Genomic DNA, 16803 nt, shown 5'->3' with positions numbered 1-16803 from the left:
TTTAAGCCTAAGTGGCATTTTCATCTTTCTTAGTTGCTCACCTGGGAATTACAGAACTAGAGAAATAGTTCCTGAAAGACCAGAAAGGGTTAGGGAGTAGGATGGGGAAGTATGTAAAATGTTAATCACCCTCCATTTCCAAAGTATAACTAGTACAATTTCTTTAGTGTCAAAAAGAACAAACTTCACAATAACAAGAGGAAATATTTTTTTGAAAATAAGTTTCCTTTTTCTTATTAGCATTTTAAAGAAAGGAATGACTTTTCTGACTTTTAGTTTTGAGAAGTGCTTTCATTGTTCTCGAAAGGGAGACTATGTCCTGCATCTGTACTTCCTTTATTGAAAGCGTTCCCAAAAAGATGATCTTCTTTAAGCAAAGCTTCTAAATAACTGTCAATCTGCTCCACGTCTCCTACTGGACCTCCCTGGAAAAGAAAAGCAACAGTCATAGCAGGGAAACAAGCTAGAACTATAATCTGGGTGGCCTCTGAACAGTCTTCTCTATGATTCATGTAACAACACAACCCACCTTGCATCTGAAAAATGCTTTTAACCTTTCAAAATGTTTTCACATTTAACCCCATTTTATGCCTGTAAGGAGTTAGAAAGTTTGATCATTTTTTCTTCTTTATCGGAGGTTAATTTCACTGTTGTTTTTTCCTTCTATTTAATTACTTGTTTTATTCCTAAAGCCCCATCTCATCTTTCTCTGTCACAGGCTTTTACCTCCCATTTAAAAAATTCATGAATCTTACCGAAACTGGTTTGGCTCAGTGGATAGAGCATCGGCCTGTGGACTGAAGGGTCCCAGGTTCGATTCCGGTCAAGGGCATGTACCTGGGTTGCAGGCACATCCCCAGTAGGAGATGTGCAGGAGGCAGCTGACCAATGTTTCTCTCATCGATGTTTCTAACTATCTCTCTCTTTTCCTCTCTGTAAAAAAATCATAAAATATGTTTAAAAAATTCATGAATCTTTAGCCTTATAAGCAAAACAGATGACTAGGAAAATTTTGACTTCTCTGTTTCTCCTCTTTCCTCTGCAGCATCTTTCCCTGCAACGCTTGGCTTGCTGCCCGCATCTGCTCCCTTTTCTCGCTTTCCCCCCAGATCTCTGAGTTAATGTCATGCTCTCCTGCCCTGGGCTTCTTAATCCATGAACAGCTGAACAAATGCTCCTTCTTTACAGACCTAAATCTCACGCCCCTCAGGCCCAACCATGGGGTCTGCTGGGGTCCAACCCCAGAAGGTTCAGGGGTCCCCAAAGGTGTGGACCGAGTCGGCGAAGAAGGAATGACACGGAGCCAGCGTTCAGTTGATCAGCAGTCTAGCCAGGATCTCTAGCCAGGATCTCCAGCCAAGTTCTGGTCAGGATCTCAAGCCAGGTTCTGTGTCCATGTTCTCTTGCTAGGTTCTCCAGCCAGGTTCTATAGCCATATCCCCTCGCTAGGTTCTCCATCCAGGTTCTCTAGCCATGTTCTAGTCAGGTTCTCTTGCCATGTTCTATCCAGGTTCTGTAGCCAGGTTCTGTCTCTAGGTTCTTCAGCCAGGTTCTCTCGCTAGGTTCTGTCTCTAGGTTCTGTGTCTAGGTTCTGTGTCCTGTTGTCTTGTTACATCTGTATTTATACCAGTTGATTCCAATCCTATCTATCTCTATTCCAAAGGTTAGGGCGTTTCTTATCTCCATTCCAGGGAGTAAAGATTATGTAGCTTAAGCATGATTGTTCGTAGTTAAAGTGATTAATTACCCGCCTGGCACTTAGTTAAGGGGTTTTATTCCCTCCCTAACTTCAGGGGAAAATCCCTACCTGGGGAAACAACCTTTCTCAGAGAGGTGACCTTGGTTAAAACACCTAGTGCCAAGAAGGTGAGCAAACATATTAAGAACAGTATGCCATATATGCCAGGTCCCTTGAAACAGCAAGGATGGACCGGCTCCCGGCAGGGATCAACCTGCTCTTCAACTGAGCTGATGGAAAAGAGAATTTTTAGGAAGGACCTTTCAGAAACAATCCCACTCTTATTATTGTTCCCAACAAGTGTGTAACACCACCATCCTACTTTCTCCATCCCTTATCTGATTCCATGCTTTGCTCCCTCTGCCCTAGATCTGCTCAGTCCTCTAACAAGACTAAATTGTGTTAAGTCCCAGCTTTGTGATGCAACCCTGTTCCTGAAGACAGGTGTCCACAATATTATCACCGACCCTGGGGAATACCCTGTGTGACCCTTTCTGACACTGACCACGCTCGGCCTAGTTGGTCTAGTCTAATCCTCTGAATACTGCTCTCTACCTGGCGGACTAGACCTTCCCAGCTTCTTCATGTGCCTGCCGTGTCTGCTGGTGGGTCTACCTCACCTTGAGTCCCTGCTCTATTCCACTGCAATTGCTCTGGCAATCAGAGAAAGTAAAAATGGAAACTTCAAGTGGGGGGTGAGAGTAAATATATTTGGGCAGAAAACGTTTGAGTCCCTCTCCAATGATAGTAGATAAAGAGTTTCATACTCTGTGGGCTAAAGCATTTTGCCTCCTTATTAAACTTTGAGAAGAAAGCAAATTTAATTAGTATAATTACCCTATTTTGGGGAGACCCCAGGGATTTGGCATAAAGAGCAAATTGGCCCAAGCCGGTTTGGCTCAGTGATTGGAGCATGGTCCTGCAGACTGAAGGGTCCTGGGCTTGATTCTGGTCAAGGGCATGTACCTGAGCTGCAGGCTAGATCCAGGCCCCATTTGGGGCACTTGCAGGAAGCAACCAATTGATGTGTCTCTCTCTTTTTTTAAAAAAACATATATTGTATTAAATTTTTACAGAGAGGAAGGGATAGGGATAGAGAGTTAGAAATATCGATGAGAGAGAAACATTGATCAGCTGCCTCCTGCACACTCCCCACTGGGGATGTGCCCGCAACCAAGGTATGTGCCCTTGACCAGAATCGAACCCGGGACCCTTCAGTCCACAGGCCGATGCTCCATTCACTGAGCCAAACCGGTCAGGGCTTGATGTGTCTCTTTACTATCAATGTTTCTCTCTATGTTTCTCCCTTTCCCTTTCATTCTCTCTAAAAATCAATGGAGAAAATGTCCTTGGATGAGGACTAGCGAGAGAGAGAGAGAGAGAGAGAGAGAGAGAGAGGAGGAGAGAGAGAGAGAGAAATTCTTTTTTTTTTTCTTAGCCAAATACATATTTGCTATTCTGAGAACCAACAATTCTTATGAACTTTTCTGATGAAGAATGATATTCCATTTCTATGATATAGAATTTCTTTGGTCTCTCTCGTTTTCCTTCTTAGTTAAACAATTATTATGACTGAAACTTTACCACATGCCAGGCTTTGTATTAGACCTTTTGCCCATAAAAATATTTCCCACCCTTTACAGCCACACGAACCAAAAGGAGCTCCACTCACATCCCACTCTTACAGAAATAAACCAGCTTCAATAATAGGCTCATTTAGCACAGATGTAATTACCATTATGTGAAGACAGTTAGCATTAATTGTCCTTTATATTTCAATAATGAAACATTTTAACTGTTGCCTAGACCACACAAGGGGGGGAGGAGTCTTCCCTTTTGGCTCTATACTTCAGTTAAGCAAAAATATTTTCTGCGTTTTATTTTGCATTCAATATAAGACAAAAATCCCAGAGAAAACAAAATCCGTTTGTTTTTAAGAAGAAATGGACTATTCGTTTGAAATGTTCACAGCCAGGACCGAAACCCAGGCAGTCTGCCTTCAAAGTCCATGTCCCTCCCCAAACCTCTTCCTGGCAAGACCAGCCTCAGGCCTCCCTGCCAGGGCGCGCTGGGGAGACTCAGCCCCTGCCCTCGTACCCTGCACAGCCCAGGAAGGCCCTGTCCCTGTCCCAGGTTAGGGATCTTTCTGAGGAAAATGCCATGTGCTCACTGTTGATTTCTCAGTTCATGTCTAGCATTTATAGAAAGACTTTTCAACCTTGGCTATATATATTTTACCTAACATTTCTGTGTAATAGAGAAGGTAAAATTTTTAATGTTACCTAATATTTAAAATATTCTAATATGTACTTTCAATCTCGTAGGAGCCCAATTCTTTTTTAAATTTTTTTTTATAGTTTTAATGTTTTTCTACAAAAATCAATGATCTTCACGTAGTTACATTTGCAACAAAGGCCCATGGTGAATTTCAGTTGTTGCCATTACCAGGAAATAAACATGAATGTAAAAAATGTAGACCTTATACTCTTTTATTTACAACTTTAACAATTCACATGGAAGACTGACAAGGTGAAATAGTTTACAGAAGACTTTATGTATGTAACAAAATAAGCATTTAAGTCCGGTGGGTCCTAAGCTGTAGCCTTTCTAGTAACTGAAAGAGTTTTTCCTGTGAGGATGCTAATCATTTGTCCAGCTTCCAGCTGCTTCACTGAGCACCTTTCTTTATGCATTGAAATATACACACAAACAAGATAGACAATAGTCCATATATACATGGTGTTTCCTGACCTCTCCAATCTATCCTCTAAGACTAGAAGAATCTACTTTTATTTATGTATCAGGATAAAAATAAATGAACACAGTTTGCTTTCTGAAAAAATTTCCTACTAGAAACATACTATTGAGGAGACCTGAGGGCAATCAAACTGTACCAACAGCACGAGGCAAGATTCTGATTTTGTTGAGAGAGAGAATAATAGGCCTTCAAAAATGCCCTGGTATGTACTTTCAAAGTTCACTTATCTGTTGTTTCACTATCCTTATAGGTAGAGTAAGGGTGAGGTTAGTGACTTGTCCAAGGTCAATAGATAGAAGACGCTGTTAGGAGAGGAATCTAGCTGAGTGCTCTTTCCACAAAGGATATTCCCACTATTCAAAGTCCCATCACTCACCAGCTGAAGTTTCTGCAGCAATGCTGCCAGTTTTACACGAAGATTGTTCAGTCTATCTTCAGTAACTTTTCTTTTTTGTTCACATTGCACCAGAGATATTTCATTCATCACTCCTCTTCTGTTAGCATCATAGATAATAGACTGTGTTGTTCTCTTCAGTTTTTTTGCATATTGAGCCATGTACACATCCTGGATCTGGGAATGTTTGTTTTTAAGTTTTAGTATATTTTTAAATTTTACTTTTCCCCCTAATATCAGAAAACAATTTTCTGTTTAATTACATGCATATACACTATTTCAATTAAAACTCCATAGATACTAAATGTCAACTCCATAAACTTAAGGAATGTACAATCTGATTAAAAAAAAAAAAGGAAGGAAGATATATAATAGTGCAGTAACTATAATATAGCCCTGGAACTATAATGCTTTGTAATGAAGGAACCCAGTACTGGTTGAATTTGTTCAAGGTACCAACAGGGACAGGTCCCTGTAACTCTCTCCACTGATCCAATATCTCATAGACAATGACAGAAGGGCCAGACACTCAGGGCTTTCATGGCAGATAATAATGTGTTATTTATAACTCAAGTCTGTAGCATCTAAAAAGCACAGCAGCTACAGTAAGAGAATTCCTGTTCTGTCCCTTTCTCTGGGCCCCTTTCCCTGATGTAAAGAGTACATACACTAACATATACGACCCTTGCTCATTCAAGTGTCTTGGTTGTTTTCTAAGAGCTTGAGGCACTCAGAGTAGAGATAGGTAATGCAGAGTCCAAATGCTTCCCATTTCAAAATGACATTAATTTCTGTGTCAACATTTTGAGAGGGCCAGGGGATATTCTGAGAAAAGAGAGCATCACAAGGCAAATCCTGTTTTGATCATCATTTGCAAGTTTTTCTAATGAGATTTCTGTGCACCAACATGACTGGATTGCCGCAAGGTAGCTTTATTTGTCTCCTGGGTCTCCCCTTTCCCTTTCACCCCTGCTCCACGACACTCAGTAATATGTGCAGACCCTTCCCAAACATTGTCCACATGGGCTCCTTGCACTCATTGACCTCATCATGAATTTCTTCTCTTTCTAAAAAATCCTTTAAACAAACAAACAAAAACTCCTAAGTGTATTAAGTTCCGTTAAATAGACACACACCAACCAGTTCCTAAATTTGAGGCATAGAATTTAATTATAGGTAACACAAAGACACATAAGGTTCAGTCTTTGCCCTCAAGCAGCTTCTAGTCCACAGGGTGAGTAATGCAAATATTAAATCTTATGGGAGAAAGTGCAATTGTGCCCCCAAGTAAGGCACAGATATTAGAGATGAGAAAAGGGTGTAGATTCTCCAATAAAATCCTTACTTAAAATACTTGCCTTAAGTTTATGTTGGTAACTAATCCCCCCAATTATTTGTGCTAGTAACTGAGAAGAGTATTTGGGAGCAAGACCCCAAATACCACTCCATAGTGGCAAACATTGGCCCTGTACACACACACACACACACACACACACACACACACACAGACACACATGCACGCACACGCACACGCACAGTAGGTGTTAAAGTGAGACTTGCTTGTGAGGCTTGTAGATTGGCATATTAATAAATTCTAGATTGTTAGTCTGAAACTTCCTGGAAACCTGTGTGAGGCACCAGGAATTAGACTCTGAAAGCCTTGACCTAATTCTGCCTATTTTTAACTTATTTCCTGAGTCCTAGGCGTTATTCCAGGAATACACCAAGATCATTCTTGCCTCAGACCCTTCACCTCTGCTATTTTTCCCCGTTTGAAAGTTTGACTCCAGATTTAGACAAGGCTGCCTCTTTGCCTCGGGTCTGTATTGAAACGCGGCTCAGGTATTCTGTGCTCACTGGGAACAACTTCCCTTTCCCAACATACACCATCACTGTCTATCCCAGGCCCTGCACAGTTATTTTATGGCATACCCATTATATGTTTATTTATTTATGTGTTTAGTATTTATCATTATGTGACCCTGCACTATGTTTTATTTATGTGTTTATCCCATTCTCTAGAATGTTACCTCAATGTAAAAAAAAAAAAAAAAAGGGTTTTGTTCATCTCTGCATTTCCAATGCCTGCCACTCAGTGAGGCCTAAATACTGGGGAGTAAGGAGAGCAGATATGTAGTCTTCACAATAAGGGGATTTCAGACACGTGGGCCAATCTTCCTTTGGAATCCAGGCCACATTCTGAGATCGTGGAGGGGAATCTACTTTCGAACATCCTCAACTCAACCTACACGAAGTTGATGACTTACAACTAAGGCAACAACACCTCCTCCAGAAGTTTCACAGATGCTTCCTACGGAGGCTTCAGTCAAACCAGGGAGTGACATCCCCAGGGTTTGAAGGTGGAGTAAGGTAAATAATTCAATTCGGCTGGAATAGGGACAAGGTCTGATAGGTCAGATGTCACCAGCCATTTATGCTTCTTAGTTTTCAGAGCTCCTTTATCTTACAACTTGTGCCAGGCTGAACAATAGCCACAAAACACTCTTTTATACAACAAAACAAATTAAAACAAATAAAATTGAAAAAATAGATAAAATATTCAAAACAACATTATTTAGAAAAACAGCAGCAACAAAAAGGAACACACTACTGATACACTTAAATGGCTGAGTGATTAAAACCAATCATAATGTAACATATACTGTATGATTCTATTTCTATAAAATGCATGGTAAATCCTGTTTTGGAGATGGAGAACAGATTGGTGGTTGCCAGGAGTCAGGCATATTTGTGCATGGGAGGCAAGACTATAAAGGAGATCTTTGTGGCAATGGGAGTTCTGTATACTGGTTTTAGTGGTTACACAAATCTGCATATATGATAAAATGAGACACATATTTTACCAATTTCATTGTCCTGGTTTTGACATTGTAATATAATTATACTAGGGGCCCGGTGCACGAAATTCGTGCACTGGGTGTGGGGGTGGGGGGTGGGGGGAGAGTGTCCCTCAGCCCAGCCTGCCCCCTCGCACATACTGGGAGCCCTCAGGCGTTGACCCCCATCACCCTCCGATCGCCTGATCGGCCCCTGGCCCAGGCCTGACGCCTCCGCCAGAGGTGTCAGGCTTGGACAGGGGACCTCCATCTCCCCCTGATCACTGGCTCTGGCCCTCTCCCAGGCCTGAGGCCTCTGGCCCAGGAATCATGCCTGGGCAGGGGACCCCCATCTCCCTCTGATCGCTTGCTCCACCCCCCGCCCAAGCCTGACGCCTCTGACCCAGGCTTCAGGCCTGGGCAAGGGGACCATCATATCCCCCCAATCCCCGGCTCCGCCCCCCACCCAGGCCTGATGCCTCAGCCAGAGGAGTTGACCCTCATCACCCTCCGATCGCCAATCACCGGATCGGCCCCTTGACCAGGCCTGAGGCCTCCGGCAGAGGTGTCAGGCCTGGGCAGGGGACCCCCAGCTCCCCGCGGTTGCAGGCTCCGCCCCTGCCCAGGCCTAACGCCTCTGGCCTAGGCATCCGGCCTGGGCAGCGGGGACCTGCAGTGGCAGCGGGGGGCGCCGCGATCGTGGGCTTCGCTTTAGGCCCAGGCAAGGGACCCCTAGCTCCTGGGACTGCCAGCTTCGACCGTGTCCAGCTCCCATCACTGGCTCCACCCCTACTTCCTGCTATCACTGGCCAGGGCGGCAAAGGCGCCTGATTCTCCGATCATGGCTGGGGGGCAGGGCAAAGGCGGCCCCAGGGCCGCCTTTGCCCTGCCCCCCAGCTCTTAGCTCCCCCCTGGGTTTCCGATCACTGTCAGTGGCAGGGGGCTTCTTCCTGCTTTCCCTTTCGCCTCCCTGCATTGTGCCTACATATGCAAATTAGCCGCCATCTTGTTGGCAGTTAACTGCCAATCTTAGTTGGCAGTTAACTGCCAATCTTAGTTGGCAGTTAATTTGCATATAGCCCTGATTAGCCAATGAAAACGGTATCGCCGTACGCCAATTACCATTTTTCTCTTTTATTAGTGTAGATATTTATGTAGGAGGACGTAAGCACTGGGTGAAGGGTACATGGGACCTCTACTATTTTGTAAATTTCTGTGTATCTGTAATTACTTAAATAAAAAGTTCAAAAGACAACATTGTTAATATGGTATGACATTAAGAATGTTTACATTCAAAGTCATATGTAATCTCTCAAAGTTCACTGTCTTATCACCAGCAAACTATGTCTCCTTCAAATACCACCAGCCTGTTGTTTCCTGATTTATTCTCCTGCCTTTCTTAGGCTAACATTTCCAGGAGGTTTCCATAAAAGGTAGCAATTTTGACAACTTTTATAGTTTCATATAACAGGAATTCCAGTTGTATTAATATTTTAAGGCGAGTAGAGAATTGTAACAAGATGAGAGGCTTAGTTCTGCTGGATAAACTTCCTCTTGCAGAGGAACTGTGGCAGATCAAAACTGGAATGCTTCCCAAACTACATTAATTCAGAAGAGAATTAGGATTTGAAAGAAAGGATATTTAACTGAGATTTTAATTCTCTGACTCAAATTTAAAAAGTCAGAGCTCTGAAGTTCTAGAAACCTAATGAGTTTGCATAAAGTAAGACAGGCCTATAAGATCTATAGATTTTGTACCTTACAGGGATATGCATGTGAGTGTTTATGTAGGCAGGCTCTATAGTAGAAGCAATAAACTTAGATTCAATGCACAAATAGTAAGACCCAGATGCATTCAAAGTTACTGATTGAATGCCATCAGTAGACAGGATTTGGTGAGAGAGGATTGCTAATTTTAAAGATTCTATAATCTAGTTCATGAAAAAAATAAAATGCCAGAAACTACTACAATATAAGGCAGAAAATTTAATGCTAAAATCAAAGTTTAAGGCTCTTTCTCAGAGCACAGAAAGTCAAGATTAATTTCCCTTGGAGAGAATGAGCAAGGCTTAATATAGAAGGCAACACTGACCAGGTCCTACATGGGGTGGGCAGGATTTCAAGAGGCTAACTGTGGACTGGCAGAGTACTTAAGAGTATTCTGGGGTACCGCATAGGGAAAGGCTCAGAGGCAGCCTACTCTGGTAGGTTGGAGCAATTTCAATCTGGATGGACCAGATGGCTTGTGAGAGGAAAAAATAAAGGATGGTGGCTCTGTTACAGGGCAGTGAGAAGCTAGGAAAATTTCAGGGCTCAAGGAATAGGGAAACTGAGATAAAGTTAAAACAAGACCAAGTAGTGTGGCAATTTGCAGCCAGCTTGTAAATAACAGGCCCGTATCTTCCCAGAGCCAAGGAGGCTTCAGAGCAAATACTTATATGATTACCTAACTAAAGAATGAAGAAAAGCAGAGAGAAGAGAGGAATCATTCTCAACCACCAAACAAAGAAGTCAGCCCTTTGGAGGAAGGGGAAAGGAAAGAAAGGACAGTTTCATTTTTGTTTTGATTTTTAACTCCCAAAGTAGAGGAGCCAGCAGTCTCGAGGCTTGGCAAGATATAACTGCCATGTGCTTCTCATGAATTCTGAGAAGGCCACAGCAAAATAAAGAGGGACCTTGAAAATGAACCTGGAACAAGGTATTCAACAGAGGAAGTTTGAAACCTATAGACAGGAGGTTATTTAATGCCTCAAACCCCCACCCAACTGGCTCCTCAGATTAGCTGAGTGATGCCCATCCATGATCTGAGCCGAATGAAGGAGACTTGCTTGCCTTTGCTTCTTTAATGAATTTGCTTGCTTTAATAAATTGGCTTTATCACAATGCAATCAGGGTCACTCATTCTTTCGAAACTGACAAGAATCCAAGGTGGGGACAGCCCCTCCCTCCGACTCAGGAGGCTGTCCCATAACATCATTTTGGGATCCCTGGGCTGCCTGTGACAGTTCAGCTCAGGTTGGGGAGGACCGCCAATGCTGTCATGACTCACTGACTGCTCCCACAGTAGTTATGAAGACCACTGATGTCAGGGCGAGGCGACCAAAGAAGTCTGTGGATGACCAAGGGTCCTCCTGGGGTTGGATGTGGCTCTCTTCATTAAAAGTACACACCTTAAAGCAACTTGGATTTGTCTTCTATATGGACTTCAAGAAATAAATGCAGCAGATTTTTATAACTACCACCTAAAGCTAACAATCAGAAACAAAGTCCTTAGGACCAAGCAGTCACATTGGGGAAATCGGGATTCTAACTGTTCTCTGTTTTGCTTGAAACATCTCCGTTTCAAGGGGAACGCATGGTCTCCTGACTACTTATTTTGCTTTGGGTCTTCGAATTCCACCTGCCCTGAACCTTAAGGGGATTCTATTCATCACCTCTGCTAGCACAGTTCACCTTGAATAAACACTTCTCTTACTCAGTCTGGTCTCCAAGATCCAACCACTTGGATCCATTACTAAAAATTTATTTAAAAACAGACATGAATGACATATATAAGCTTGGATAACCTGAGATATATGACAATCTAATTCTTAGCAAATATCTAAATTTTACAGTATAACTATTTAAATAAGAGTTTCCTAACCAGCAGATGAAGATCTGCGGGAAGATCCAGGAGACTTACTGGGTTTTCTTCAAGTGGCTGCCACAGACTTTCATTGGGACATTTCTTGATGGAACACTAGATCTGCCTACACATGCACATACACTCCGCCTCCAACACTTCACTGTCATCTCCCCCATATACATCTCATCATGTGATGTCAAGGAGTCTAGTAAGTAAACGTTTTTTTTTATACCATCAGGCTGAGAAGATGTAGTATATCTATTGTTAGTAATACTGCAAACTCTATCACAAGGCTGAAGTACTACCATCTGGATAAGAATGAGATGGGAGAAAGCATTATAGTAAAGAGAGGTTTGAAGTGGGACAAATCTGGGTTCCAGCCCTAAATCACTTGCATTGTGACATTGGAATTTTATCTTTCTGACTCTCCACTTAACATGGAGATAGTGGCACCCACCTCCCAAAGTTGTTGTGAGAGTTAGATGAAGTAATAATGTATGTACTAGTAAAAGGCCAGGTTCAGTATCTGGCTCTAGTACCTCTTGATCAATCACAGTTTTATATTCACTAGTGATAATAATATAGTGTTAACACAGGGTAAAATATATTAAAAGAAAACAATCTTTTACCCTATTCTAGTTTGGAAATGTTGATAATTAAGTCTTCAAGCAGAAAATGTTCAATTACTGCTTTTTCAACAAGACATTATTTAGAAAATAAACTAATTTTCAGTTGACCGATGATGAGAAACTAAGACCTACAACACACCTTCATTTGTGCCTAGCACAGTCCAGTAGACATTCAATCAGAAACATCAAAGGCAAATATATCAACCAGGATGTGAAATTTAGGCACACCCTAAAATTCAAATACAGCCTTTCTAAAAAGAAATCTGGTTTAGGTTCTAATTTTCATTTCAAGGTTGCCTAGTTATATGTCTTTGGGAACTTACTTCACAATTCCATTTCTTGTATAAAACCAGATTATTCAAATGTACTCTATTTCTTACTAAAGGAATGAGGCAATGCCTTTGCTTATAGTTGTGCTTTGCATAACTTCAGGGAATACCATTCACCTCCTAGTCTTGATAGATTTGCATGTTGTTATGATAGTTTCTCAGAAGATGGCTGTAAGCATTGTTAAAAAAAAACAAAACAAAATTTAACAGTAAATTTGAAGATTTAATTGGCTTTATTAAGCAATTCATTATTTGAGCAGCATCCTCTCTAGTAACAAGAAGGGCTCTCCAAGGGGTTGGACAAAATAGAAGGCTTTTATAGAAAGAAGGGTGGGGCAAGGGAGCTACTAACAAAAGAAAAGATTATTTTTAGACTAAGGTACCTTTTGTGGGGGAAGGGAGCAAGGTTTTTATTATGCAGATTGCCTTTTTTTCCTATGGGGGATGAGGAGAGCCCATAAGACAAATTGCTTCATTGGTATTGACTAGAACATTCCAGGTTGGTTGATTTAGAATACATTTCCAGTGAGACGTTAAAACAGCAATTAGGTCAGATATTAAATCTAGGTTTGGTATCATGGGCTTTAATACACGTGATGCTATTTTGAGCCTGTGATTTCCTCTTTAACAGCATTAGCAGATGGAAGAAGATGCTAGTATATTTGCGGATGTACCTGTTTGAGCAAACCTAATTGTCAGTGAAGAGTAACATCTCAACATTGATCTTGGTGTCATGAAAAGTTCTAGACTGTTGTGGCCTCTGAGGAATCTGTGAACCTCTGGTTGTCTTGGCTCCAACACTCACTCCCTTTTTCCACTTGGGGATTAGGGTTGGAGTTTACATCTTGGAGTCTCTGTTCCCTTGAGTGTTAATTAAGGGAGTTGAGGCATATCATTTTTTTTTAGATATTTCTCTAATAGAACTGAATGACTCTATGGTCTCTTTCCATCCCCCTCCCCTAGGAAATCTGTAAGACCTAGATACACAGTATTATTGGAAACATATACCGAAAGAGAGAGAGAGAGAGAGAGAGAGAGAGAGAGAGAGAGAGAGAGAGAAGTTGTAACGAAATACACCAAAATAGTAATAGATAGTAATAGCAGTGATCTTGGAATGGTGTGGGATTATGAATGATTTTTTTATTTCTTTTACTTCCTTTTAGTAGCACTAATTATTTTTCTATTTTTATAATGAAAAAAATCATAAACTTTAAAAACTGTTGATAAGATACTAAACAAACAAACAAAGCCAGAGAAATATGAACTTGTCCAGAGTACAGCAGGCCCTCAAATATGGTAGTTTCGTTCAACATTGTTTCATTATAACATAGATGAGATCCCACAGGAACTTCACTCTTGTTTATATCAACAGCCTACAGCATTTCACTTAAAGTCAAGAACCTATCTACAAAGTTAAGAGAGGACTTAACTGTAATTAAAACTTTAACCTATGATCAATTTCTGGCTTAATCAGTGACTATCTTTCTTAAAGGCTCAGAATGTCTTGTTTCTAGTACAAATGACAATCCTACTCCAAGCATTTCATAAGCTTTATGCTGTGGAAACATTTGCATTTTAAAATTCAAAATTCTAAGTCTTGATAAGTGAAGGCAAATTTGATTTCCTTCCAAACAGAGCATTTGGAAATGTATATTATTTCTCCTTTGGAATACAGGATCATGTAGAATATAAATGACTACACTGAAAGGAAGCTTACCTGCTGGAAACACATTTTCAGCTTTCTGTTTGTCTGCTCTGTGCACTGCTCCAGCTGTTTTCATAAATTATAATAAAACAGGATATTAACTTTTAGAGAATCAGCTGTCTACAGCAGTTACAACATGCAATATCTAGTATACAAGAAACATCAAAGCCTGGAACTGGCCAACACCAATACAGTGGGTCTTTTAAGCCTGCGTCTAATTAAATTAATTCACTAAGATATACTTTACCTCATTCCAAAAAATGATTAAGGCAGTGCACATAATTAATACAGCATGGTTAAAAAAATTGCAAAGAACATAATCAAGGTAAAGGAAAAGTAAATGATAAACAATAAATATTCAAAGAGCTATCAGTAAGATAAGTGGAGCCTGGATTTCTTAGATGGGAACACCCAGAAATAGACGGGGGGTGGGGGAATCACTGGCATATGGGGTGAGATTTAAAGCCAGAGACTAGTTGAGGTCACCTAGAAACGCATTCCATTGACAGAAGGAAGTGTTCCAGGAATGAGTCCTCAGACAGGCCAACATTTAGAGACCCAATAGAGAAGGAGCTGCCAGCAAACAGAGGGGGAAAGCAAGAAAATGAGAGGAGTGCTGTTACGAAAGCTGCAAAAAGAAAATGCTTCAAGCAGGAGAAAGTGGTCCACTGTATGGAAGACCTGAGCAGTCGGTAAGTAAGTGACCACGACACGTCAGCACAGTGGTCACGGGTGGCCCCGCAGGACAGCCGCAGTGAAGTGTGGAGTCAGAAGCAGGACGGGAGACCATGAGGTGAGAGCACAGGGTGAAGAAGCAAAGACAGTGATTATAGATTAGAGGACTAAGGACTTCACCCAGGATCAAATTAAAGCACCCGGCACTTTGGCCAAATGAATAAACTGGCGCTCTTTTCACTGACAGTCTTTCCACATGTACCCATCCTTCCCAGAAATCACACTGGGCATGAGGGTGGGCAGACACCCCCACCCTCTGCACCACGCTGGCCCTTCTCCACACGGAGCAGCTCTGAGCTGTGGGCCTGCACTCCTCACTGAGCTTCACCATGGCCTGCGGCGACTGGGCAGCGTGAGGACACCCACTGTGAGACAGTGCGAGCCTCTGCCTGTCCACCCAGGTAGCTGAGGAAAGTTTTCCTTTCCTTCACATATGGTCCGTCTCTGAGAATAGATTTGATAAATGCAACTGTCTTCATCTTTCCGGGTGAAGTCTCAGTGATTCTAATACGACACTAAGGTGGCTGACAAAGTGTATCTGAGAGACAGAAATTCTATTCTTGATGCAAGGGGAGGGAAGTCGGACTATGTCTCATTTCCATTTATCTCTGCAACCAACTGTTCTCAGTCAGCATGATCTTACTGAAGCTTATTTAACCCTTGGCCACATTGGTTTTAATTCTGAGCCACCCATTTGGTATAAAGATCCTCATCTTCCTTCACTTAGTTCCTCTTACTGGGAACACTTCACGTTTTTCTTCATTGAAAACCAAATTCAGGCTCTTCTGTCATTTCCTCGGAGTTCCACAAAAGCCGGCTTACCTCCGAGCTTGCCACAAATTCCTCCACAGATGAGTAGCCAATTTCTGATGGTAGCTGGTACTCAGGAAAGAAATGCAGAATAATCTCCCTGGGGAAAAAAGCACAGCAGAGATGGGAATGTGCCAGGAAAAGAGACAGAGCACTCATCTGTCAGACTGGCCCTGACTCCCGGGTGTTAAACATCGTAGCAAAGATGAACATTCATGCCCACCAAACTGCTTTACTACTGGCATTAAAGTGTTCTTCAAAAGCATAAGCTGGGAGAGGAAGGAGTCTGGTTATTAAAAGTCAACAGGAGGAATCCTGTGGTAACAGAATTGTTCTGTTTCTTGAATGTTAATGCCAATGTCCCTATTGTGATTCTGTTCTACTGTTTTCCAAGACGTTACCATGGGGAGAAGCCAGGTAAAGGGTAGAGGGGATCTCTGTGTTATTTCTTACTACTGCATATGAACCTACACTTGTCTTAAAATAAAAAGTTTATGGAAGGAAGGGAAGGAGGGAGGGAGGGATGGAGAAAGGGAAGGAGGGAAGAAAGGAAGGCTGAGAATTCCTGCCTCTAGCCAAGCAGCTTAGGAAAGCCCAGCACCCCCCTGAGTGCTCTGGGAAGAGAACTCAGCATTGCAAAATTCCTGGAGGGAAACAGGCTATGGGCTTACTGACTTTTTTCCTAAGAAAATAAAACTTAACTCTCCAGAGGAAGTCCTTTCATTGGGCCCTCCAGGACACAGAGAAGAGCTGTGTCTGGAGTCCCTGGTTGGTTTGGTCAACCTTATGCGACCATAAACCACTCCTCTCTCTCCATAAATCCAGCTTCCCTTCCTCCAATACGGGGCTGAACTCTCTTCTGAGCATTGGTCCTTTTCATGGTGGATATGAACTCTTTTGGGTTTAGAGATTTTCAGCAACCTTCAGAGGAAGTACTTCTAGAAAAACATGTTAAGATGAGAATGAGAATGCAGCACCACAGGTACTGATAGAAGGAACCCTAACCCATAATTTGGGGAGCCCCAAAGAAGAGGAGTTAGCCAGCTGCAGGGAGCAGGGGCTGGGGGCAGGTGAGGGAAGTATTCTAAGCCAATTGTAATCTATGTTGGGAAACTGAGTATTTTCTGAAGATACTGAACCCCTGGTCAGACTCAACCACTTTTTATAAAGTGGTGAACATGTGCTAAGCATTGCTATCTGCTTTATATATATAATTTTTATGAAAACTCTGATTGAGGAGTTA

The 16803-nt window shown here is 42.0% G+C and overlaps 1 protein-coding gene across 1 annotated transcript in view; it reads right to left on the bottom strand.

The window, feature by feature from the left end:
• Positions 1-272: 272 nt before the first annotated feature.
• MORC1 (MORC family CW-type zinc finger 1) overlaps positions 273-16803 on the bottom strand; it is a gene marked incomplete at both ends in the record, with an annotated part of 149745 nt that continues 133214 nt past the window's right edge. Inside the window, 4 exons of the mRNA XM_081085997.1 lie at positions 273-425; positions 4873-5067; positions 14028-14081; positions 15573-15660. Of these exons, the coding sequence (XP_080942123.1) occupies positions 273-425; positions 4873-5067; positions 14028-14081; positions 15573-15660 (490 nt within the window). The remainder of the gene's footprint in view (positions 426-4872; positions 5068-14027; positions 14082-15572; positions 15661-16803) is intronic.

The sequence above is a fragment of the Myotis nattereri genome, assembly GCF_964212035.1.
Source record: "Myotis nattereri genome assembly, chromosome: 3".
Classification (NCBI taxonomy): Eukaryota; Metazoa; Chordata; class Mammalia; order Chiroptera; family Vespertilionidae; genus Myotis; species Myotis nattereri.
The sequence above is the reverse complement of the archived record's forward strand: the minus strand, read 5'-3'. Positions and strand labels throughout refer to the sequence as shown.